Source organism: Peromyscus californicus, unplaced genomic scaffold (genome assembly GCF_007827085.1).
Source record: "Peromyscus californicus insignis strain IS unplaced genomic scaffold, ASM782708v3 Scaffold_10__1_contigs__length_136768540, whole genome shotgun sequence".
In the NCBI taxonomy this organism is placed as follows: Eukaryota; Metazoa; Chordata; class Mammalia; order Rodentia; family Cricetidae; genus Peromyscus; species Peromyscus californicus.
The window spans coordinates 83,501,583-83,525,688 of NW_026294391.1; the positions used below are offsets into that span (position 1 = coordinate 83,501,583).

Consider the following 24,106-nt stretch of genomic DNA (forward strand, 5'->3'; position numbering starts at 1 on the left):
ACCCAGAATCCCAGTGCATTTGTTACACACAGCACAGGGAGGAGGAGGTAGCCACTCTCGGTAGTAGAACGTTGTAGATGAGCAGTCTCAGAGTGTATGGGAGGAGAAAGCTGTCATTGCTAGTTTTTGCACACACGGCCAACATTTACACTGAGGCCAAAGGAAGGCTTTGCCTCTCTTTCTGAGCCTGACCCTGGGGGTGGGGGTGGCACCACATCCCCATGGGTCTGAGGCACTGGTCCTTGATAAGAACTCACATTCACTCAGAACTTCATCCTCACTGTACACATCCATTCAGGGCTTCCTTGGCTCCCCGTGAAGGGAACCTAGGAGAGGTAAATCTGAAGGTAGGATAAGAACAGAGGGATCTGGCAAGAAGCAGTAGTTGAGATGGGGTACTTCAGGTGAGGACAGTGACAACTGGAGTGCTCTGCACAGCTGGAGCTGGGCCAGAGCTCAAGTAAACGGCCAAATGACCCACTTGGTCAACTCCACTGTACCCTCCACTGATCTGCAGACCAAGAATTCACTCAACAATATCAGCAGGTGATTCGTACATTAACTTAAGATGTTTTGCTAAAAGGGTTTACAATCCACAAAGATTTAAAAACCACTGTATAAGTAGGTTGGGGAAAAGATTGAATGCAAACAAGTTGGGAATTGATCTCAAAATGATTTCAATTCCTTCCTCCTTTTATTTAAAGATTTGTCTAGTAGGAAATAGTTTTTTTTTAAATCAATTTTCTTTTCTGAATTACTTGAATCTTTGCAAAGCACAAACTACAAAAGACCCCTCCCTTTTTATTGCAGGAAAATCCTGGTCTTAGTTAGATAAACTTCAAAGATTGCCGACTAGAGTCCTCTTTCCTTAGGGGAATTCAAAAACAATAAAAAAAAAAACCCCATGAGTCTTTGTAGAGGTATCAGTTTATCTTAGCACCTGCCATTGGTCCTCCATCCTGGAGAAGGAAGGAGGGAGGGAGGTCATTGGGTTCTTTGTTCTCCTCCAGGAAGCTCTCCATTGACAACACTGAGGACACAATACTACTATGACTTCAGGTCTGAACATTTAGACAACTCAGCTGGAGTTCCCTGACTTTTCCTGAGTCACTTGATCTATGGGAAAGGATTCTCATTTTCCTAATATGTAGTCTGGTAGGACCCATCAGCGTGTGCTTCCTGAGCCTCAGAAAGAGCTTGGAAGGCTGAAGAGAGCCAGAGAGCCATTCTGGGCTGAGGAGAGCATGCAAATAAGTCTTGGAACTGACCTCTTTTTAGTTGGCTCCGATTTCTACTGCCATCAGGTGGTTTACTGGTAGCACAAGGAAATGGAAACTTTGGGAGAGAGGAATACATTTACTTTATTGTTTTGTAATTGGTCCCTTGATGAGATTACATTGTTTCAAAAAGGAGAAATTAGTGATTTTAAGAGTTTGAGATAAGCCCTATTTTTCTCAGATGACACTTTACTGTACTATCCAGAGACTCAGAGAACAAAGGGAGTATTCATTTATTTAAGGTTCATTCAACAAACATTTACAAACAAATTTCCAATGAGACAAAAAACTTTTCTACAGCAATTGATTGTATTATAAAATTAATAAATTTAAATATATATATAACTAAAAGTCTATATTATATAAATGTTTATAAAGTGTAGATTATCTAATTTATGTCTATTTCTTTTTGTTGATATATAATTATATATATGATAAGCATTTATTAAATATTTGCTATCAAACAGACACTGTACAAAGTGCTGATATGAAAGTCAACAAGATGGGAAAGTTTTCTGTCACCATGGAACATTCTAGGAGGAACAGATAACACTGTTCCATACACACTATTTGGAGAAATTATGAATGGTATAAAGAAAATTCAAATGGGAGATGAAGTTGAGAATGTTTTGTATGTGGTAGATGGGTTATTTGGGGTAGGACGGTCAAGAAAACCTTCTATAGAGTTTACATATGGATGAATGACTTCTGTATGCTGAGAAGGGAACTGTCATATTTCTTTGGGATTCCATACAGAAGGACTAGCATGTACAAAGGAACCTGAGATAAAAATCAGCTTGGTGTGCTGGAGAAACTATAATATTGGGATCAGGTAGGTGTGCATCTTCCCAGAACTCATAGTTAAAGGCATAACCCTAAAATCCTAGTATGGAATCTTATTTGGAACTAGGGTGACAGTAGATTTGATTAGTTAAGATGAGATTGGGAACAGGGTAGGTGTTCTTACAACCGGTGTTCTTACTAAAAGGAGAATGTGAACACAGACACACATACAGGGAGACCATCATGCAAAAATACCGTAGCTGGCCAGCAGATTCACTCATAGACATCTGCCTGCCTCTGTCTCCCGTGTGTTAGGATTATAGGCATGCACCACCACATCTTGCCACATTACATTTTGAGACAGGGTCTCTCACTGAACCTGGAACTCCCTGATGAATAAGTTTACAAAAAACATTACTTCCTACACTGCTAATATATTGTGTCAATTATACTGTATTATTACCGAGGGGAGGAATCACCTATTTATATAACATCAACTGTATTTTTAATATTTTAATGAGTGGCTGGACATGATGGTTCACACCTTTATTCCCAGCACTCCTGGGAAGCAGAGGGAAGTAGATCTCTGTGAGTTTGAAGCCATCCTGGTCTACATAGAGAGTTCCAGGACAACCAGAGATACATAGTGAGACCCTATCTCAAAAGAAAATGAAAAAGCTCACCACTTGAACAAATGGACGCAGGTCACACAGAAAGTTTAAGAACTTTTGGTTGTGTAGGCTTCAGATGAGAGAATATAAATATCATAATGTCTAGCTAGCTACACTGAAAGGAGTGGACACCTTTCAAATGCTAAGGAATCATTTCTCAGTGTGTATTTTTGATTAAGATTAATCAAATATTGACGATCCATCCCCAAGACTATGGATTAAAACCAATATAAGCTGAACTACAAAATGGTTCATCAATATGAATAAATATGTATAGTTCTCTCTCCTCTTCAAAATACATGCCAAATGTACCCCTTCTTCCTTCCTCCACTATCTCAACCCAAGACTAGGAGTTCAAAAGATTATTGTACAGACAGATGCTCTATTTCCTTAAATAAGTGATTCTTTGAGTCCATGATATAATGGATTAACAAGACCCATCCCTCATTAATGCACAAAAACAGGGGAAAATGCTGTCAATTAAACTATGACATCCACACCAGTTTCAGAGGTGATAAAAGTGCAAAAATACACATCTTAAGTGAACTAAGATATGACACATCACTGAAACTGAAGTACTTTGAAGTAAATTCTAGACAATGTAAAAACGCCACCGAGTTCTTTACTCAGAAGAGCCATACCTCCTGTCCGGCCACAAGATGGCGAAAGCTTCAAGGAAACTCTGAGAGAGGCTGTGATGGCAATGAGGGCAAATGTCCAGGTACAAGATCAACAACAACAAAATAATGGGTTTGTATTTGGATAGCCTTCAGTGGACTTACTTCAGTTGATGATGCACAGAAAACAATTACTTTAGGGAGATGTAAATACGCATATATAATGTTTCGTTCCTTACACAAGGTACATGAACCAACTTACATGGTTGGTGTAAACACAGACAATGTGGACTCTGTCAGTCAAAACTGTTCAGTATGTTCCAGAACGTTCTTCAGCCCCAGGGAGGCAGCTTGATAAGTGACTCACAACAAGACAAGGCTTGCCACCAAAGTTTCCTTACTGCTCCCAGGCAACTCAATTTGTTTTTAGTGCAAGGTATGTCACAGGGAAAATAATGAGATGTACTCTCCGAATACGTCTGTTTGATGAGTGAGGCAAAAGGTGCAAATTACCATTATGAGTCACATTGGCTCTGTGGAGAGTTATTAAGAGGTCTGAAGTGGGAATGCAAACTGGAACAGCCCCACATGAAGCAAATTTGCCAATATCTAGTACAAATTAAATAGGGATATTACTTCCCAGAAGCTATTGCAATTACATACTACAAAACCTGCAAATAACATATGTTCAATGCCATCTATTGACATCATTTCAATGTCAATAGACTAAATAAACATAACATACCCACATAATGGAGTAACAGAAAGTTATAAAAGGGTATGAAAACAATCTTCCTACATCAATGTAGAATGAGCTCCAAGCTAGAGTTAAGTGAACATCAGAAATGTGAACCCAAATCTGAAAAAACTAAAGAAAAAGGGAAATAGGATGGAATGATAGGAATTGAAGATAAATTCCTCTCTACCTTGTTATCTAGCTGTGATTTTGGAAGTATGGCTAAAATAAAATGAAGTCAAAGAGAACAAAAACAACCCCTAAAATTTTAACCAACTGAAACAAATGAACCAGGATTATATGTCCGGACAGTGACATAATTTTACAAAGAAGAGAATAACTTCCAGTGGCCTTAGATACATAATTTTGATGGCATATCTGTAGTGATACGTGGTCTAAAGACAAAACTAACCACAAAAAATCTTAAACTGCCTTGAGCAAATAAGTATGAAGTGTATGTAGCTATAAATTTAGGATAAACACAAACATAATACCGTTAGCTAATCAGAAACATCACTGTGCATTCATTTCTTTCTCCCTCTCTCCTTTTCTCCCTCCACCTTCTCTCCTCTCTCTTCTGGCTTGGTCACTACATTTACTGTCTTCATCTGAAAAGTCTTTGCAGAACATTATTGTTTGGGTTAGCTCTGCAGCTTCCTGTAGCACTCCATGGAAGCTTCTTTCAAGCTATCCAATCTCTCTTGTAGGCAAGGGATATTGGAGGAATGTTCCACTTCTTTTTAACTCCTTTATTAGGATCCTTGTCATGGGCTGGGTTATTAATTTTCATTGAAAACAGATTTTTTTCATACACTATATTATGATCATATCTTCCCCTCCCCAACTTCTCCCAGATCCTCCCCACCTTCCTACCTACCCAAATTCACATCATTTCTTGTTCTCTCTCATTAGAAAAAAACAGGTGACTAAAAAAAGAAAAATAATAAAATAAGATAAAATGAAAACAAATCTGTTGCAGAATTTTTGTTTAACTATGCAAAGATGTGTTTTATTTGTTTAATTATGTAATGATATGTTGCTGTTTTACCTTGCCTGCCTAAGGCATCTGATTGGTCTAATAAAAAACTGAATGGCCAATATCGAGGGAGGAGGTATAGGCAGCACTTCTGGGCAGGGAGAGTAAGTAGGAAGAGGAATTTAGGCTAGAGGAAGAAAGAAAGAGACACCAGGGAGACGCTAGGGAGATGCCAGGGGCCAGACAGCCAGACATTAAAGAAGCAGGATGGTAGGTCATACAGAATGAAAGGTAAAAATCCCCGAGGCAAAACATAGATGAATAGAAACAGGTGAAATTAAGTTAAAAGAGCTAGTGGGACAAGCCTAAGCTAAGGCAAGCATACACAATTAATAATAAGTCTCTGTGTCTTTATTTGAGAGCTGATTGGCAGCCCAAAGAAAATTCCAACTACACAAACCTGAATAAAAACCAAAAGAACAGAGAAAGAAAAAGTCAAAGAAAAAGCACAAGAAGCACATTGGCAAACATAGAAACCCCATAAAATACAAAATCAGAAACCATAATATATAAGCTAAAGACCTGTAGAGTAAGTAAAAGAAAGAAAAAAATTCCCAGACAAAGCATTATGAGACAACCAACCAACCAAGTCTAAAATTACCATTGAGTTTGTTTTGTGTTGGCCATTTACTGCTGGGCATGGGGCCTGGCCTTAAGAGTAATTTGTATACCCAGTTAAGACTCCTTTGGAGAAAACTAATTTTTCATTTGTGAATGATTATCAAATGGAGATAACTTCTGGGTTAGGGATGCGGGCTTGTGTTCACTTCCCTCTTAGCATTGGAACCCCATCAGGCCTAGACCCGTGCAGGCCCTGTGTGCACTGCCAGTCTCTGTGAGTTCAAATGTGTTTTGGCTCTGCTGTGTTTAGAAGGCCTTGTTTCCTGGGTGTCCTCCATCCTCTTTGGCTTTTACAGTTTTTCTGCCTCCTCTTCTGTGGGGTTCCCTGAGCCCTGAGGAGAAGAATTTACTGGAGACATCCCATTTAGGGCTGAGTGTTCCAAGATCTCTCACTTGGTGTATGTACATTGTCTGGTCATGGGTCTCTGTATTTGTTCCCATGTGCTGCAGGAGGAAGCTTCTCTGATGATGGCTGAGAAAGACACTGATCTATGAGTATAGCAGAAAGTCATTAGGAGCCATTTTATTGCTATATTCCTTGAGCAGAACAGTAGTATTTGGTTTTCCCCTAGGTCCCTGGGCTATCTAGTCTCAGGTTCTCGGCCACCCAAGCAGTGTCAGGGATAAGTTCCATCTCATGGCATAGGCCCTAAATCCAATTGGGTCTTGGTTGGTTAGTTCCACAAGATTCGTACCACTATTGCAATAACACATCTTGCAGGCAGATCTTCATTGTAGATCAAAGGGGGTTTGTAACTGGGTTGGTGCTTACCTTTCTCCTTTGGTAGCATGCAGAGTACCTTCCAGTACTGTGAACACTCATCAGTAGGGGTGAAGGCTCTAGTTACATACCAGCTCGACTTCTCCATGTTCAATTAACTGTACAGATGTTGCCTTCAGCATTAAGGTTTCACCATCAGTTTGTGGGGAGCATTCAATAACCTTGGAAATAGCTTGGATTGTTTGGGGGTCCCCATAGTACCCCCTTGATCAACAATTAGATTAGATGTAACCCATTTCTGGAACTGGAAGCTTTGCTTGGTTATGAGGTGGCCAGTTGGAGCTCTGTCTCACCCATTATTTGGCAATTACATTTATATGAGTTTCACACATTTGTATATTTTAGGAAGCTTCTACTGTATACAACCCCTCAATGGTCCTTAGTTTTAGCTGTCTTTCCCCGTGTTACCTCTCCCACCCCTTCTTCACTCCCTCTCCCGATTTGATCCTCCTGTTCCAATCCCTCACTGCCATCCATCTGTAACTATCTATTCTGTTTTCCCTTCCTAGGGTGAGCTAATCCTCTACCTATTCCCTTACTTTACACCTAACATTCACATATAAGCAAATACATACAATATTTGTCTTTGGGATATGGGTTATCTCACTCAGGTTTTTTTTTTTTTTTGCTAGTTCCATTTATTTGTCTGTGAATTTCATTTTTTAACAGATGTGTAATAGTCCATCATGTAGATGTACCACATTTTCTTTATCTGTTTATCTGTTAAGGGACATCTAGGCTGTTTCCAGTTTCTGGCTATTATGAATAGAGCAGCAATTAACATGGTTGAGCAAGTGTCCCTGTGGTAGGATGAATCATCCTTTGGGTATATGCCCAAGAGTGATATAGCTGGATCTTGAGGTAGATCAATTATCAGCTTCCCGAGGAACTGCCACACTGATTTCCATAGTGTTGTATGACTTTGCACTCCCACTAGCAATTGATGAGTGTTCCCTTCACTCCATATCTAGCCAGCATGAGCTGTCATTTGTTTTATTGATCTTGGCTATTCTAAGTGGTGTAAGATGAAATCTCAAAGTAGTTTCGATTTACATTTCCCTGATGACTAAGGATGTTGAACATTTGTGTGTGTGTGTGTGGGTTCATGTGTGTGCATTTTTTGCATTTTTAAATTCTAATTTTTTTATTTTTTATTTGCCAGTTTCTTTTCTAAAAGAGAAAGAGAGAAAAAAGGCACAGAGTTGGGTAGGTGAGGAGGATCTGGGAAGAAACAGGGGAAGGAAAACCATGATCAGAATATTATATTAATTTTCAAAACAAAGGATACTGAATGCAGGGACTGGAGAGATGGTTCAGTGTTCAAGAGAACTTCCTGCTCTTGCAGAGGACCAGGGTTCCATTTTCAGCCCCAACATGGTAGCTCACAACCGTCTTACAATGACAGCTCCAGGGAAACTGACATTCTCTTATGGTCTCTTCATACACCTGGTACAAACATGGTGCTTATGCTCCTGTAGATAATCACTCATATATATATATAAACAAACAAAATATATACTGAATGCAAAACTCTTAGGCCAAGCTCTTAAGAATATTAGTCAATTTTTGAAGATTCTCAAAGGCACACATGTTAAGTTCACTATATAAGAAAATGTGAGCTTTTTTAAAAGTGCTTCTCAGCCATTTGTGTTTCCTCTTTTGAGTATTCTCCGTTTAGATATGTACTCCATTTTCATTTGGGCTATTTGTTTTCTATTGCTGTGAAGAGACACCATGACCACAGCAACTCTTTGTTTATTTGTTTGTTTGTTCGTTTTCCTATTTACTTTAATATTCTTTTTCCTTTATTAAGAAATTTTTTATTCATTTACATACCAACCACGGATTCTCCTCCCTTCCCTCCTAGATGAAGGCTCTATGATGACAGTTAGGGTAGTCACCAATCTGATTACCAGGGTAGGCCAGTTCAGACACCCTCTCGACTATTGCTAGTAGTCTAAGCTGGAGTCATCCTTGTGGATTCCTGGCAACTTCCCTAGCACCAGGTTTCTCCCTATCCCGATGATGTCTCCCTCTATTATGGTACCTCTTTCATGAACACAGCAACTCTTATAAGGAAAACATATAATTGGGGGGGGGGCTTGCTTACAGTTTCAGAGATTCAGTCTGTTATCATCATGGTGGGGAGCATGGTAGCATGCAGGCAAATGTGGTGCTGGAGAAGTAGCTGAGAGTCCTATATCTTGCAGGCAACAGGAAATGGACTGTGACACTGGGAGTAGCTTGAGCATAGGAGAACTCAAATCCAACTGCCACAGTGGCACACTTCCTCTAAGAAGGCCATACCTACTCCAACAAGCCACACCTCCTAAGAGCACCACTCCCTTTTGGGGCCATTTTCTTTCAAACCATCACACTTGATTCCAGTGTTTTGAGTTCTTTATATATTTTAGATATTAGCTCTCTATCAGATTTGTAGTTGGCCAGTGAGTTTCCAGGAAGAGACTACCTTGGGTGTTGGCGGGTGAGACGAAGTGTGAGGAAGGCAGGCTATAGGAGAAGGTCTGTTTAATCCCTTTGGATAGGGGCAGAGGGGAAGGAGAACTGTACCTGGTGGTCTGCTACCAAGCTGGGGATAAAAGTAAGGAATTTGAATTGGAAGAAGAGTGAAAATTGCCTACTTGATTTCTTGGCCAGCATGCTCAGCAGGATTCCAGGGAGAGACTTTCTGGGGTGTTGGCAGGTGAGACTAGATTGGTTTCTACTGAACAAATAACTTTCTTATACTCCTCTCCCATGATGTTTGAAGCCTTGTTGCACTTTCTCTTTCCCATAAGCATCTTCATCTTCTCCCATCAGGTACCATACCTAGTCTGCAATGATATAACCTCCAATGTGCTCTTAATATAATTCTGCATTAAATTCCTTCCTTTCAAAAGCATAATCATGGCATCCCTCGATATTGTGATGGACAGACAAGCCTCATTCATTTCTCCCTTCAGAGCCCCCAAAATGATTTACACAAGAGGTAGTGCCAGCAAGGCCTGCATTCAAACAGTAGTGGCCCCAGGTTGACCATCAGTGCACCCCAGGTTTTATTCATTTCTGGCTACCTCCATGTGCCTTTCATGGATGGTGTCCCTAGTGCAGTTATTGAGAAGCCTGTGTGTTAAAGCAGAATGCTGCAATGTATTCTGTCAAGCCAGTGTCCGTATCACATTTTGGTAGTGGGTGTGCATAAGCTACACTGTCAATTTCCTTCCACACAGGTGTGAACAATCTGACAAATGGTATCTCTGCTAGCACATGACGTGTCCTCGGGTATTGTGCATGTTGTACTGTTTTTATTCTGGATTGCCAAGTAGTTCCAAACATAGTAATCAGTTTTACCCTCTCGTCTTCTTCTAAATTCATCTCGGTGTTTCTTGAAGTAGGCCTTGTTCTTGGTTTTTTTCCCCCATTTTTATTATTGTTTGGGTTTCATATATCTATATAATGAATTTTAGTTGTTTCCACCACCCCGATGCCCTCGCTTATCTCCTCCCTCTTCTGCTAAAATGCTTTTCCCTACAAGTCCCCCTCCTATCTTCATGCCTTATTTTTATGTATGACCCACTGGCTTTTGGGGAGCATGGGTGGGGGAGGTCATTTAGTGACCAAGGACAGTGGCTACACCACCTCCTTTTCTGACAGCCATTATCGGCCAATAGGCTCTGAGAAAGGGATGGAGCGAGATGAGTCCCTTCCCCGGGATCCATGATGAAATGTTGATGGAACTAAACTTGTGCAGGTCTTGTGCATATAATCCCAGCTACAGGGAGTTCATGAGTTCAAAGGCTATCTCATGTCCAGAAGATATTTTTTTATTGGACATCCTCCATCCTCTTGTAAAGCAGACTTTATTCTTGACTAATCTCAGAAGAGAGATCTGAAGGTCTAGAACTGCCACAGAAGGAAAAAAATATATTTTATTGTAAGAATGATGTTCTTCCTAGATCTTTCCATTCAAATGCTCAGAAGCAATGACAACCCAACAGCAACAAAACGCCCAAGGTGCCGAGGCTTTGGTCTTTAAATATATTTTCCCATGGAAAAGAGCTGGAGTTCTTTGAAGAAATGGTTTTTCAGGTCGGAGGCAGTAAGCATCATGATGAGTCTGGGAGACCTTGTAGCAGAAAACAAGGAAACTATCAAACATTACTAGGATTTTGTCAGAAGGACAAGGGAGACAAAGAGGATATCATTGGCCAATGATCTGAGAAGTTGTGCATGCCATCAACAGACTTCTCATTTTAGTTTAAGAGTGACTAATGCCATCTTTACAAAATATAAAAATCTGGAGCTTGCTAAAAAAATGGTGGAGAGAATCCCTGGATTCTGACCCTCCACAAACAGGAGTTAGTCATCCAACTACCAGAAGCAAAGAAAGGAGAGCTTAATGGAAGAAGACCATTGCAGGGCAGCAAGAGGGAACTTTTGGCATTTTAAATTGTCTCTCCCATGTCTCTCCTAACCATGAAAGAACAGGCAGCTGAGGAGAGACAGCCCATACTTGAGACAGCTTCTTTGTGCCAGAGAAAGCAGTACAGACTTTATTTGTAAAACATTGTATGGGTGCGTTTTACCTGTCTGGTGGCTCCCTGGAAGAAAGATTCAAACGCTGTGGAGTAGTGCACTTGACTTTAAATAGCTCAATGGCTCGAGCAGGTTACTGGGTTGTATTTACTGACAACTCAAGCAAGAGTTATTGGTTGCAGCGACCTTTGAGAAGGGATAGCAGTTGGTGCAAGCAAAAGACGAACTGGAAAGCTTTAGGAAGGAAGAGGCTAGAAAAGGAAGGCATACATGAAAGAGAGATTTTAAACTGACTTCTGTAAATCAAGGAAATGAGAAGCCATGCGCATGCCCAGAGCTGAACGCATGCTCTGTAAAGGCCTGCCAGCACTCAGGCTGCCGGCTTAACTTCATAGTTCACACAGAGAACAAAGGCCGAGGCACAGTTGTAAGTGGCCCACCTAAGCACTGGAGGACTACCCCCCACTCCCACCCGCCAAAAAACCCTAAGACTTAATACTTCTTCATTTATTTCTAATAAAATTGGTCAAGAGAATAAAGGAGGCATTTCTCTTGTCTTTTCTGTCATACGGTGTGACTCAGAGTAGGGAGAAAGCTGATGAGGGAAAATAACTATTTATAGAAGAATCCCAACAGAAGACAAACATTAGCATTAGAAAAATATCACCATGTTGCAATTCCTTAATGAAACAGTGGGTCTAGGCAATGATTAATTAGGTAAGTTGATAGGAATCTTATTTTGTTCTGTTTTATTTATTTATTTATTTATTTATTTATTTATCTATCTATTTATTTATTGTTTGTTTGTTTGTTTGTTTATTTATTTATTTATTTATTTATTTATTTATTTATTTATTTATTTATTTATTTATTTATTTAGAGGCAGAGTCTCATGCATGCCAGGGTGGCATCCCAGGCTTGGCTCAGCTAGGCATGGACTTCTAATCCTCCTGTTTCTACCTCCCAAGTGCAGGCTTACACTCCCAACCCCTCAGTTTATGCAGTGCTGGGATCCAACCCAGGGCTTCATGAATGCTAAGCAGACACTCTACCAACTGAGTTACACCCCCATATCTGAAGATGATCTTTACAGTGGGGAGATGGGCAAGCATCCCCTGATCCCACTGATGAACAGTACTACCAATCAAAATCAAGGACGCTGACATAATGTGCTACTGTGCACTGCAGGAGGAAGCCACAGCACCACCTTTTAGGGAATCCGTGTTAGTGACTCTTCTTGCTGTAATCAAATACCTGGCAAGAGCAACTTCGGGAGGAAGGTTTTATTTTGGCTCACGATTTGAGGGTATAGTCCATTCAAGCAGGAAAGACGTGGTGGCAGGAATGGGAGAGAGATTGTAACGCTGTGTACAGAGCCAGGAAACAGGGAGAGATGAATGTTGGCACTCAGCTTGCTTCCTCCTTTTAATTCTATACAGAACTCCAACCCATGGAATGGCCCAGCCCACATTTAGATGGGATCTTCACACATCAATCAACCTAACCTATTCACGATTAACCTAACCCTTTAATTTCTTCCCAAGCACTTCTTAATTAACCCTGTGCTTAAAATCTGTATTTAAAATGTCTTTCCATGAACCCCAACTCTTCTTAAAAAAATAGAGAACCCAGATTTTTAAAAATACATCAGTGATATCAAAAAGAGAAGAGAAGCTGGACGTGGTGGCACAAGTCTTTATCCCAGCACTCAGGATGCAGGGGCAGCCACACCTCTGTGAGTTCGAGGTCAGCCTGGTCAACATAGTAAGTTCCTGAACAGTCAGGGATACAGCGTGTGACTCTGTCTCAAAAAACCAAAGGAAATGTAAAGCAAAAGTAAGAGAGAGTTTTATAAAATAAAATTGAATTGAGACTTCGTCAACTAAGTTCAGTTGGTAGACCTTGTTTGGATCCTGATCTAAATTAGGTCACTGTGAAAAGGCAGCTTGAAAGCAACTATGAAATTTGGATTATTGACAGAGAATTAAAGAATTATTGTTAATTTCCATTGATCTGTTTATGGCATAGTAGTTGGGTTTTTTTTAGTAACAACAAAATCCTTACTTACCAATGTATGCCAAAGTCATTTTTGTGAACTTTTTTTTTTTTTTTTTTGGCTTTTCGAGACAGGGTTTCTCTGGGTAGCTTTGCGCCTTTCCTGGGACTCACTTGGTAGCCCAGGCTGGCCTCGAACTCACAGAGATCCGCCTGGCTCTGCCTCCCGAGTGCTGGGATTAAAGGCGTGCGCCACCACCGCCCGGCTTGTGAACTTTTATTTGAATCTTCTAGTTAGGTGGAAACATAAAGGTGATTGCTGTCTAAGTGAAATAAGATTCACAAAATGGAGTTGGAGTGTAGCTCATGGGTAGAGTGCTTGCCTAGCATGCACAAGGCCCTGGATTCAATCCCCAGTACCAGAAAAAAATGGGAAAATGATCATTGTTGATGCCAAGGGATGGTACATGGGGGTCTACTATATTATTCTTTCATGGATGTTTGAACATTTTTTTATGATTAAAAAGTTGACAAAAAGAAATATAAGCTAGGGCTATAATCCCTGGATTCTACTATCTAAATTACCCTTAAATAGCTGTATAATCTTGCTCAAGTCACAATACCTCAGCTCTCTCCTCAGTAAAAAAGCAGTAACAGCTGGTTAAAATGTGCTGTGGCAACCGTATGTCCAGGGTTACAGGAATGAAAGAAGTGCACCCATTTCACCTGTTCTGCTGCTTACTCTTGATGCCTTGGGGTTGGGAAAGAGCGACAGGAGAGCAAACCAAGCCTTTTCAAAGTGTAGGACTGGTAGAAGAAAAAATCATTGCCTTTAATTCCACTGTGCCACAATAACAGTTTAAGATATCCATGTACATTTTTACACCTTGTAGGCATTTTTTCTGTGAAAACAAAAGGTACATCTTTTTTAGAAAATATATGGAGTATAATTTGTGTGTTGTTTTGCAGCCCAGTGTGTTGTGTGTGTACTATTATAGCTCCCGTGGCAATCATACTGAAATATATGAAAGCAATATAGAGATGTCAACATGACCTGGTTCCATGTCATTTTCTTCCCACAGCTGTTTCACTAACTACAAGCCTCCCTTTAATGACTATGTACCACATGCACCAAACAATCATCTCCCGTTTGAACTCTTGCAGCTGGTCTTCCAGCTTCTCCTTTTACCCTCCCCTAAGCATCCTTTGCACAAAAACCAAAGCGATCTTTCTGAAAGGGCCCTCGCCAAGTCATCCCTTTCTTTGCTCAAAGGCCTTCAATTTGAGAGCGTATGTGTTTTGTCATCATTTTCAAAACGACAAACTGTGGGAACAGAGAACAGATCTGTTGGGTGTTAGGGAGAATATGAAGAGGAGTGGGTAGCAAAAAGGAATACTGTGGGGTGTTGGAGTTGTTCTGTGGTTTGATCGGAGTGATGGGGACATATACACTGTGATAAAATTCACAGAACTGTACATTGTTCTGAAATGTGAATTTTTAAGCTTTCAGTTATTCTTTAACTCGTTTACAGATTCAGGGTTTTTAGTTTTGTTTTGGTTTGAGTTTGGTTTTGAGATAGGGTCTCTCTATGTAGCCCTGGCTGTCCTAGAATTTAGTATGTAGAACAGGCTGGCCTTGAACTCACAGAGATCTGGCTGCCTCTGCCTATTGAGTGCTGGGATTAAAGCATGTGCCATCATGCCTGGTTCAGATTAAGTCTTTTCAGGCAGTATCTTAGGGCCCTCTGCATTTCTCCTATCTCTAAGTCTGCCTTTGCAACCTAACCTCTATGTCTCATCCCTAGAATACTACATCTGGAAAGCACTTGATGTTCAGTGAATACATCTGTGATGAACCATGACACCACTGTGGCATCACTTGTAATGTTCTCTGCTAAAAATACAACCCCACCCAGCATCACCAATGAAAATCCTACTAACCTTTCAAGGCATAGTTAAAATTTCACATCCTCCAGGAACCCCTCCTCATCTTCTCAGTAAAACCTGAATCACTCTTTCCATGGTGCTCCCTTAGCATTTTGCTTCTATCTGTCTCATAAATACTACTCATTCCCACACCTCATTCAGACATATTCACTACAGGCAAGTATGTACATTCCTTCTGCTGCAGCCTCACTGGTTTCTAGGCCAGGCTACGCCCATAGAATTTAAATTTGCCCTACTACTTACTGTCCCTTCTTACAAATTCCACTTTCAATTTCATTGTTAATTAAATAAATTACTGCATTTCTGCTCCAGTGTTGAATTCTGGTCTTGCCCCACGAGCACGTGGTTCTTGCATATCACGCCAAGAAAAGTATAGTTTTCTGATTCTCCCTATTCAATCTCCCTCTCCTGTCTGGGCAACAGAAAAGCTTGCCTAGCCAGTGTGAGTACTTCGGGGTGGAGGCTAGTGGGAGGAATGTCTCATTTGAAAGTGGGTTAATCCAATGAGAAAGAGTGAGTTGAGGAAACAAGTGAGTCAGGCAGAGAGAAGTTGGTTAAACCAGAGATGTAGAGCCAACTGGGTCAGGAAAGTAAGGAGGATGTAGAGGGAGGAGACCTCTAGAGCAGACTATGCCACAAGCTGCTTTGGTTAAGATTTCAGGGAAGTTTCATGTGCAAAAACCAACTGTCCAAAGTAGAAAACACCAAGAGACCAAAGCAAAGGAAAATCCAAGTTACACAAAATGTGATGTTTTAGGGACTTACAGACAGAAGAGTATCTTGGGCAAGATGGGCAACCCCTGCAACTTGAGACGGGAGGAAGGCAGTTTATATGCTAAGTTAAGCAAAGGAGGACTGCTGTGTCCAGCATGGCTCCGGGGGTTGACCTGACTGGGATGGCAAGATAATAGATAAAAGACAGACACACAGACAAAGAAAGGATGGGATAGGGTGGACTGGGATTTCTGAGGGAGAAGCCACAATCCCTCTCACCTAGAAGCTCAGCATATTTGTTATATACAGTTGAACAGAAAAGCAGGGTTATGCACACAGCTGAATCAAGAAGGCAGGGCTTATCGTATACAGATGAGGCAAAGGGGGCAACATTAGCTAATCTCAGTAGGAGCAGTCCCTGTTGGGGAGCTGTCTTTGGGCCATAAACATCTGGAGGGAGAAAGCTATGGTGGACATTTTTTGCACATGGTATCAACATCTGCACACAGAGCAGAGGAAGGCTTTGCCATTCTTCTGAGCCTCACCCAGGGAATGATTTGCCATTTCCATGGGGTTGAGGCTTTGGGGGTCTTGACATGACCGTGCCCATGTCAATAGCACACATACACTAAGGACTTCACTTGATCCCTACAGTGGACCATAGGCAACTGACAAGTATGCTGAGCTTTCTCAGAAACTGTAAGCATTCCAAGCATCCATTAAGGAACAGTTCATTGGAGGGCAAGACATACTCTATTTTAATTGATTTTGTTCATTGTATAGGGATTTCATTTCACACCAGGGTCATCTTCTGAGTAAGATGGCAACTACAACCAAGATAGCTGGAGTAAATTCAATCCAGATTAGGGCCCCTACATGTAATTATTAAAAAGACCCTTTGTCCTTTTCTATGTGGTAGGATGGGCTCTCCCCATTTAAAGACAAAAGATGAGTATAAAATACTCACTGCCTCAGTGCTACAAAGTCCACATCATGACAATTGCCATCTATGAGAGGCAGTGTGGTGGATCAGGAAGAACTTGAATCTTGGGGTCAAAAAGATTGAAGTGGAAACTGTGTACCCTTGGAGAAGTCATTCTTGGCTTCAGTGTCTTTATCTAAAAACAGTGATAGAGAACATCTGCCTCCTAAGACCATTGTGATAATAAAATGGGAGACTATAAATGATCCAACATGGATGTTGGTATCTAGTAAAGAATCAACAGATGACAGCCCTTTTCCTTCAAAGGTGCCTATCATAATTTGCCTTATATTTCTAGTTCATTCTATGAAGCATATGCCTCTCTTCATCCGAACCTTAAAGCTATTGTGAAAGCAGGCTGTGTATGAATCAAGTTTCATATGTTTTTACTTTTTAAGTACTATGCTCTTCTAGTTATAAATATCATGGGAGGTATTATAAAACACAAATATTCCAAACTAGTTAATAAAAGGGGAAATCTCCAATCATCTCCTCTTTCTCCAAACTAGAATTGATGAAAAGAGTTTGTGACAACTCGTTCCACCCACATTTTGTCGTTGTTTACAAAATGGAACCATTGTGCAAGTGTGATTCTCAGAATGCAGAACAAGAGAGTGAGGAAAGAGGAACAAAGGAGTGTGAGAAAGAAGGAAAAGTTTCGTTAAGAATAATATGTGCAAAGTTTTCTTTAACTTACTTGAAAGAAAAACCCAGCAGGATGGCAAAGTCAGCTCAAATAATGGTGCTAAGTTAGACTCCAATCTTTACGTGCTAAGAACCACAAAGCATGGCACCTTTTAGAATTATTTAGCATAAAGTTCAATATATAGAATTAATTTTCTAACGACACATTTAAAGTGATCATTTTAGAGACAAGGCTGATGTGTTAATTCAATTGTCATATTATCACAGCTAACTGTTGCTCTCAATATTGTGATCCAGGAAGGACTTTATTTTTTGAAGTGGTTTTTTTTTTATTTTTAGGTTCACAAAAAAATTAAGACAACAGTACAAAGAGTTATAGCATTGGGCCAGGGAAATGGTTCAACAGATAAAATCTTATGTTGTACAAGCCTGATGAGCCAAGTTTTATTTCTGGAACCCATGGTGCCATGGTGAAAGGAAAGAACTGAATTCCCACATTTATCCCCTGACCTCCATAGATGCACTGTGGCACGTGTGCATACTCATACATAATACATAAGAGAGTCTCAGCACACTCCTTGCTCCCACACCTTCATAGCCTCCCCGATTATCATGATGCCTATAATCTCAGTGCTTGTGAGAGATTGGCAGGCTGATTGGGCGATTCAGATTAGCCTGGGCTACATAGTGAGGTAGAGGCCAACTTGGGATACAGAGCAAGAACCCATATAAAAAATCAAAACAAACAAAGAAAACCCTTAAGTGAGACAAAGATTAGAAACTAGAAAGGGACTTCCAGCCATCCTCCCACACCTTTGTACCAAACTCTGGATGCCTGTGAACACACACTCAGTTTTCATCTAAGGTTCTTTAGGACTTCTCTTTGTAGATGGAAAGAGATAAGACATGTTTGCAGAAAAAGAATGTTTGGCATGAACCTAGCTATATCTTAGAAAGGAATCCTGAAACTACTAAGAGAATTTCACAAACACTTGGGACATAGACGCTTAAGTCTTGATTGAACCCTGGCTTTGATACTGGCTTCAACCTTGAGTGAATCATTTAACCTTGCTATGCCTTAAACTCTACTTGTAAAGTAGGCTTGGTATAATAGCAAATACTTTACCATATTGAGGACTGAACATATAAACATAAGTAGAATGTATATATAAATCTCATAGGTACACACCTTTAACTCAAGTAGGGAGGCAGAGGTAGGTGAATCTCTGTAAGTTCTAGGCCAGATTGGTCTACATAGTGAATTCCAGACCATCCATGGATACAAAGTGAGACCCTATCTCTAACTAAAGTACATGGTACTATAGTATACAAGCTGTGTTCATAAATATAAGCTATTATTTCAATTTTTTCACAGTACCTCACAGTTCTGTGTCCATAGTCTTTAAAATACTTGTGGAACAAGTGAAAATAACAACTATCATTTATTTACTAGACCTTCCTTTATGCTGACTTGTCCATACTTAGCCGTCAAAATTATCAGTAGTATGAGAATAGTTGTTGAGACCATGTTGACTACTAGGAAGAAACTCTTGCTTTAGTAGTTCTTTTATCCAAACCTTTTCCTTTCCCAGAAACCCTTTGCTAGTCTAATCTGTGTCTTCTCTTTCACTCAGCAAGGTTTGTCCATATACTATATCCCCTGTGTCACTTTAAAATTTCAGAGGATATATTTGGGCCTGGTAGTGCAGGTCTGTTAACTCAAGCTACTAGGGCAGCTGAGACAGGAGAAATGCACATTCAAGGTCTACCTAGGCTACACAGTGAGTTCAAGACCAGCCTGGGCAACTTACCAAGACCCTATTTCAGGAAAAAAAAAAAAGGAATTGGTATATAGCTTAGTGGTGTGGCACATGCCTAGCAGGTGCAAGTATTGAGTGCAAGCTTCAGTACTGAAACAAGAACTTTATATGGTGAAGAGAGTATTTACAGATGTGTTTGCAAACAGAAGTGGGTATTTCCCCTGCCCACCCTCTCATATTCCATACTTTCTCTCTGTGTGTCCGGAAGATAGCTATGTAACAGAAGGACTACCAGAGAGGAGTATCTAAGGGCTCATTTGCATAATGCATCAATTGCGACTCTTCTCCCTTCTCTGAGTGAGGGCAGCAGGTTTTTCAGGTTAGAAGTTACTCCACACCCCTGTCCCTAAACTTTCTTCATTCCTAGGATATTAAGTCACCATAGCTGGAAGGACACATGGGGAAAATGTTTGCCTAATTTGACATTGAGGCACTCATTTCTACCCTCTGTCTCTCTCTGTTCCCATAGTTTTTCCTCTTAAGTAGCTGGTTCACATGCTCTTATGTACCAAATTATTATTCCAAATACCATTCCTGCTTTTAACTGAGGGCACAGTAATCACTAGGCAGAAATTCTTGCTTGGGATCTGAAGAGGCAGTGCTCCTTTGGAATTTGATAATATCCTTCACATTCTCCATAAATAGCTGTCAGAAGTCCATGTCAGTCTCATATGACAACCAGAGACTCTGTCATGATAAAATGGTATGAAGGAGTTGAGGCTGTATAAAGAAATCTGCTGTCTCTGAATTATTACATTCTTAAACTAAATTGCCAATCTTTTTAGTTCCCCAAGGCAGTTGAAGTTGGTAAAACCACACTAGACATGTGAGGAAATAGGATAACTGGCTAACAGCTCACTACTTAGAAGAGGGAGCCCCCCCCCCAACATAAGAGTAAAACTGGATGGTGGTGGAAGACCTCACATCAGAATCTTTACAAGTTCTTGAAACATGACAACCACAGCTAGTCTGGTTTTACATTTTTTGTTCATCTTTAATGCTTTTAGAAGTAAATTATCAATCTAAGCCATCTGTCATCTCCTCCATTCCAATTCTTCCCCTACAACCCCCCATCACTATTCCCTTCCAAATCCATGTGCCTTCTCTTTTTTCCTTAGAACCCACTGAGTCCAATCTGTGAATGGGTGGAGGAACATCTCCTGGAGTATTAGAAGCCTCTCACAGCTGCATCCAAAAGAAAACTGACTCTCCCTCTCCAAGCAGCCACCAATTGCCAATAGCTCCTCAGCTCGGATGTACTTTTAAGAGTTCATCTCACTTTCCTGGTCTGTGAGGGACAATAATTTGTTAGATAATGCTGGGATAATTGGTTTTCTAGTAGGCAGTGGCCAGAACAACATCAATTGTTTGGTAACCTTCTAGGCATCCAGCTGACAAGCCCACCAAAGTATCCAACTGGTATGAGATATGAGCATGATGATACATGAGAATACATGTATATTTATTTGGCCATTGGGGTTTGTTAATGACAAAAAGATTGAAGGAATTCTACATTCCTCATTAGCAAGTAAAATCCTTCAGGGAGAAAGCAGTGTTGATAATCTCATGCGGTCAGTTTCTCTCTTCCTCCTTTCCTTTGCTGAGGAGTCACCCAGCCCAATACAAAGCAACCTGAAGGTGCTGTCTTAGCCATTATTACTTTATCCCCTGAAATGAAAATCAATAAAATACTCTGGACAGTAGCAGACACAAAGAAATCTTCATTTCTTTCACATATCATAAACACTTCCAGTAACAGTTTAGTTTCTCTGCTGTTTACATCAAGTAATAAAATGCAAAGAGACAGAAAAGCCGGATCAGAAGGAATTCCTAATAACGGGATACCAGGTGAGAAATTTCATTTAAACATTTCCCTCAATGGAGCTGGAGGCTCACATAGTTCCTGAAGAGTCATTCTGGGGCCTGGGAATGTCTCAGTTGGTAGAGTGCTTATCTGCCCCTGGGTCCAGTGCTCAGCACCACATAAATGGTGCTTGCCTAGTCCTGGGTTCAGTCCTCAGCACCATAGAAACCAGATGCAGTGGCACACATCTGCAGTCCCAGCACTCAGAAGGTAAAGGAATAAAGATCAGGAGTTCAAGCTACATAGTTCTTAGCTATATAGTGACTTTGAGCCCAGCTGGAGATACATGAGATCCTGCCTTGAAAAATATGCCATTCTGAATATTCCCTGAAGGAATCCTATTCTGCATGCCCTTCTATAAAGGGGTGCCTATGAAGGCTTCTAAAAAGAGAATTCTTTGCTGAATGAGCACTAGTAAAATCCTAATGGAGTATTAACTCATCTGGGGAGTAGCTTTCTTTAATAATGGGGCCTTCTTAGCCACAGTTTCTCATTAGAGAAAATATCCCATCTACTCTCTCAGGTAAAGGTCAGACTGTTTTCTGGGAGGTTCTCATTGCTAGTAAGCTGTCACATCCTCTGATCAGTCCAGATATACCATGGCAGAGTTCAATCAGCCCAGGGAAACTCAACAATAATTCAAACAATTGAGCAAAGCTGGAAATTCAGAGCCTCAGTGAGGCACCTGGAAGTTATTCCAACTGACTTGGGTAGGAGGATGATGAACTAAATACACAGTGTCTAGTGCTGGTACCCAAACATAGCAGTCAATCATAAAGAAGGAAAGCCTATTCGGAGGTCAGTCTTTCTTTTGATAGGCTTACTAGAAGAGTCGAGAAAATGATCCTGGGAGTACACCCTCTCCTTCAATTTCACAGTTGCTCTTGTCAACCCCAAACCCACCCTATAATGTTCAGAAGAAAAAGAATCAGACAATACTTTGTCTTGTTTCAGCCTCACCTGATGGCTCTGAGGTCTCAGCCCTTTCCTGATGGTGTCTGCGGCAGCAAATACAATGGAGGTAGTCTATCACATTATGAGTGAAGAGTGAGCGCAGTGGGTGCAGGTACTGGAAGAAAAGGAGCATGAATCCAATGGAAATCAGATAAGCAATGATAAGCTGCACAGCAATCAAGGAATGGCAGTAGTTCAGTAACACTTTGACTCCAAGGAACTTAAAAACCAAGACCATGATCACATTTTCTACCAATCTCACACTATAGTGCAGTCCCATATGTCCCCAGTTCTGACCTTTGTCAACAAGGTCTCTGTCTGCCAATTTCAACTGCATGGCAGACCAGCAAGAGAAGTTGATGCCAGCATAGAGGATGGTGACAGAAATCAGTACCACCAAGTGCCAACCCGGCTAAAATTCTTCTCAATATTGTTTGGCATCTGGGCACCACTCCTCCAGAACTTAACCCAGGGCTCAAAGAGGATGATCAAGAAGTTGAGCACTAAGAAGGGCACAGCCTTCAACTTCAAGGTGGCTGAGAAGAGCACCAGAATCACAAGGCGGGAAGTGATCTCCAATGTCCTCCAGATGGTGATACAAAGTACTTCCAGTGGCCCAAGCCGAATCTTGTAGTCATCGTACTTGATCTGGATAGCCAACATATTGCAGAGGGTAGCTCCATAGGTGACAGATATCAGGGAAAAAACTATTAGCACAGCTGTAAAATAAGGAATGAGACAAAGATGCAATTAGTTGATGTTTGTGGTGAAGCCTGTATTCAGAACCAGAGGTCCAGAGATGATGGTCACGGCTTGAACACATCAATTAAGAGTAGACTTATATATGATCGCAGCTATGTACACATACAGCACGCAGCTAGATAAACATATTTTACAAAGACAGATGTAGTAGAAGATGTTCAACATCACAGATTATTAGAGAAATGAAAATGAAATTCACAGTGAGGGCTGGTAGTACAGCCCAGGGGTAGCACCCCTGCCTAGCATGCAAAGAATAACCACAGTAAGATATTGCCTAATACCTGTTAGGGTGGCCATTTATTAAAAAAAAGTCTAACAAAGATATAGAGAAAATGGAACTTTTATACATAATTGGAATATAAATTGATATTGCCATTGTAGAAAACAGTACGAAAGTAACTAAAAAAATTAAAAACAGAACTACCATATGATCCATCAATTCCACTATTGGGTGCAGATACAAAGGAGAGGAAATTGATACCTCAAAGAAATATTTGCCCTGCTGTGCTGTTCAATTGTTAGGCCCAAATTATTCAAGGTTAAAGAATCAGATTTTGCTTTACCCAGCAGGGCTGCATAAGGGGATGATTTGACCATGGGTGTGGCTACCAGGTGATTGGAAGGGTCTACACTTGGCTGTATCTAGGAAGGGGGAGGTCTTTTGCCTCACCCCTTGGCATTGCTATAAAAAGCCCTTTTGAATAAAGTTCTGGGCCATTGGGTATTGAACCAGGTCCTCCCAAAGCTATCCTGTGTTTCTGTCTTTCCTCTCATCAACTAGGTCTCTCTTTCTACCTAATATTTTCTTATCCCTCTCTCCTCAAGAGTACCCAGGGAAAGGTGGGGGTAGGTCCCCCACATTCAGTGGAGCAAGATACAGAACAGCTAATACATGGAAAAAATCTAAATGTCTACTGATAAGTACACAGGTAAAGAAAATGGTATACATATACTGTGGGGTATTACTCAACAATTATATGAAGGAAATTGTATCATTGCAATAAAATGGATGAATATCAAGGATATTATGCTAAGTGAAATGAGCCAGACTCAGAAATAAAAATAGTGTATTACCCCATTTATAAGTGGAATCTCATAAATAAATTAGATTCAAAGAACCAGACTAGGGCAATGGTTTCCAGGGGTTAGGTGTTGAGGGAAACAGAAGGATTTTTGCCAAAGGGAACAAAACTTCTGTCACAAAATGATTAAGATTGGGAGCTCTCATGTACAGCTGGGCATTCTATTTCACACTGTGATTTTTCTGAAAGAGTTCACACACACACACACACACACACACACACACACACACGTAGTAATTACATGAAGTGATATACATATGTCAAAACTTCACATTGTAGATCA

The 24,106-nt window shown here is 40.6% G+C and overlaps 1 protein-coding gene across 1 annotated transcript in view; it reads right to left on the reverse strand.

Annotated features, from left to right (window-relative positions):
• Positions 1-20,862: 20,862 nt before the first annotated feature.
• Trmt2b (tRNA methyltransferase 2 homolog B) overlaps positions 20,863-24,106 on the reverse strand; it is a 122,460-nt gene continuing 119,216 nt past the window's right edge. Inside the window, 2 exon segments of the mRNA XM_052748949.1 lie at positions 20,863-22,378; positions 22,381-22,698. Of these exon segments, the coding sequence (XP_052604909.1) occupies positions 21,954-22,378; positions 22,381-22,698 (743 nt within the window). The 3' untranslated portion in view covers positions 20,863-21,953.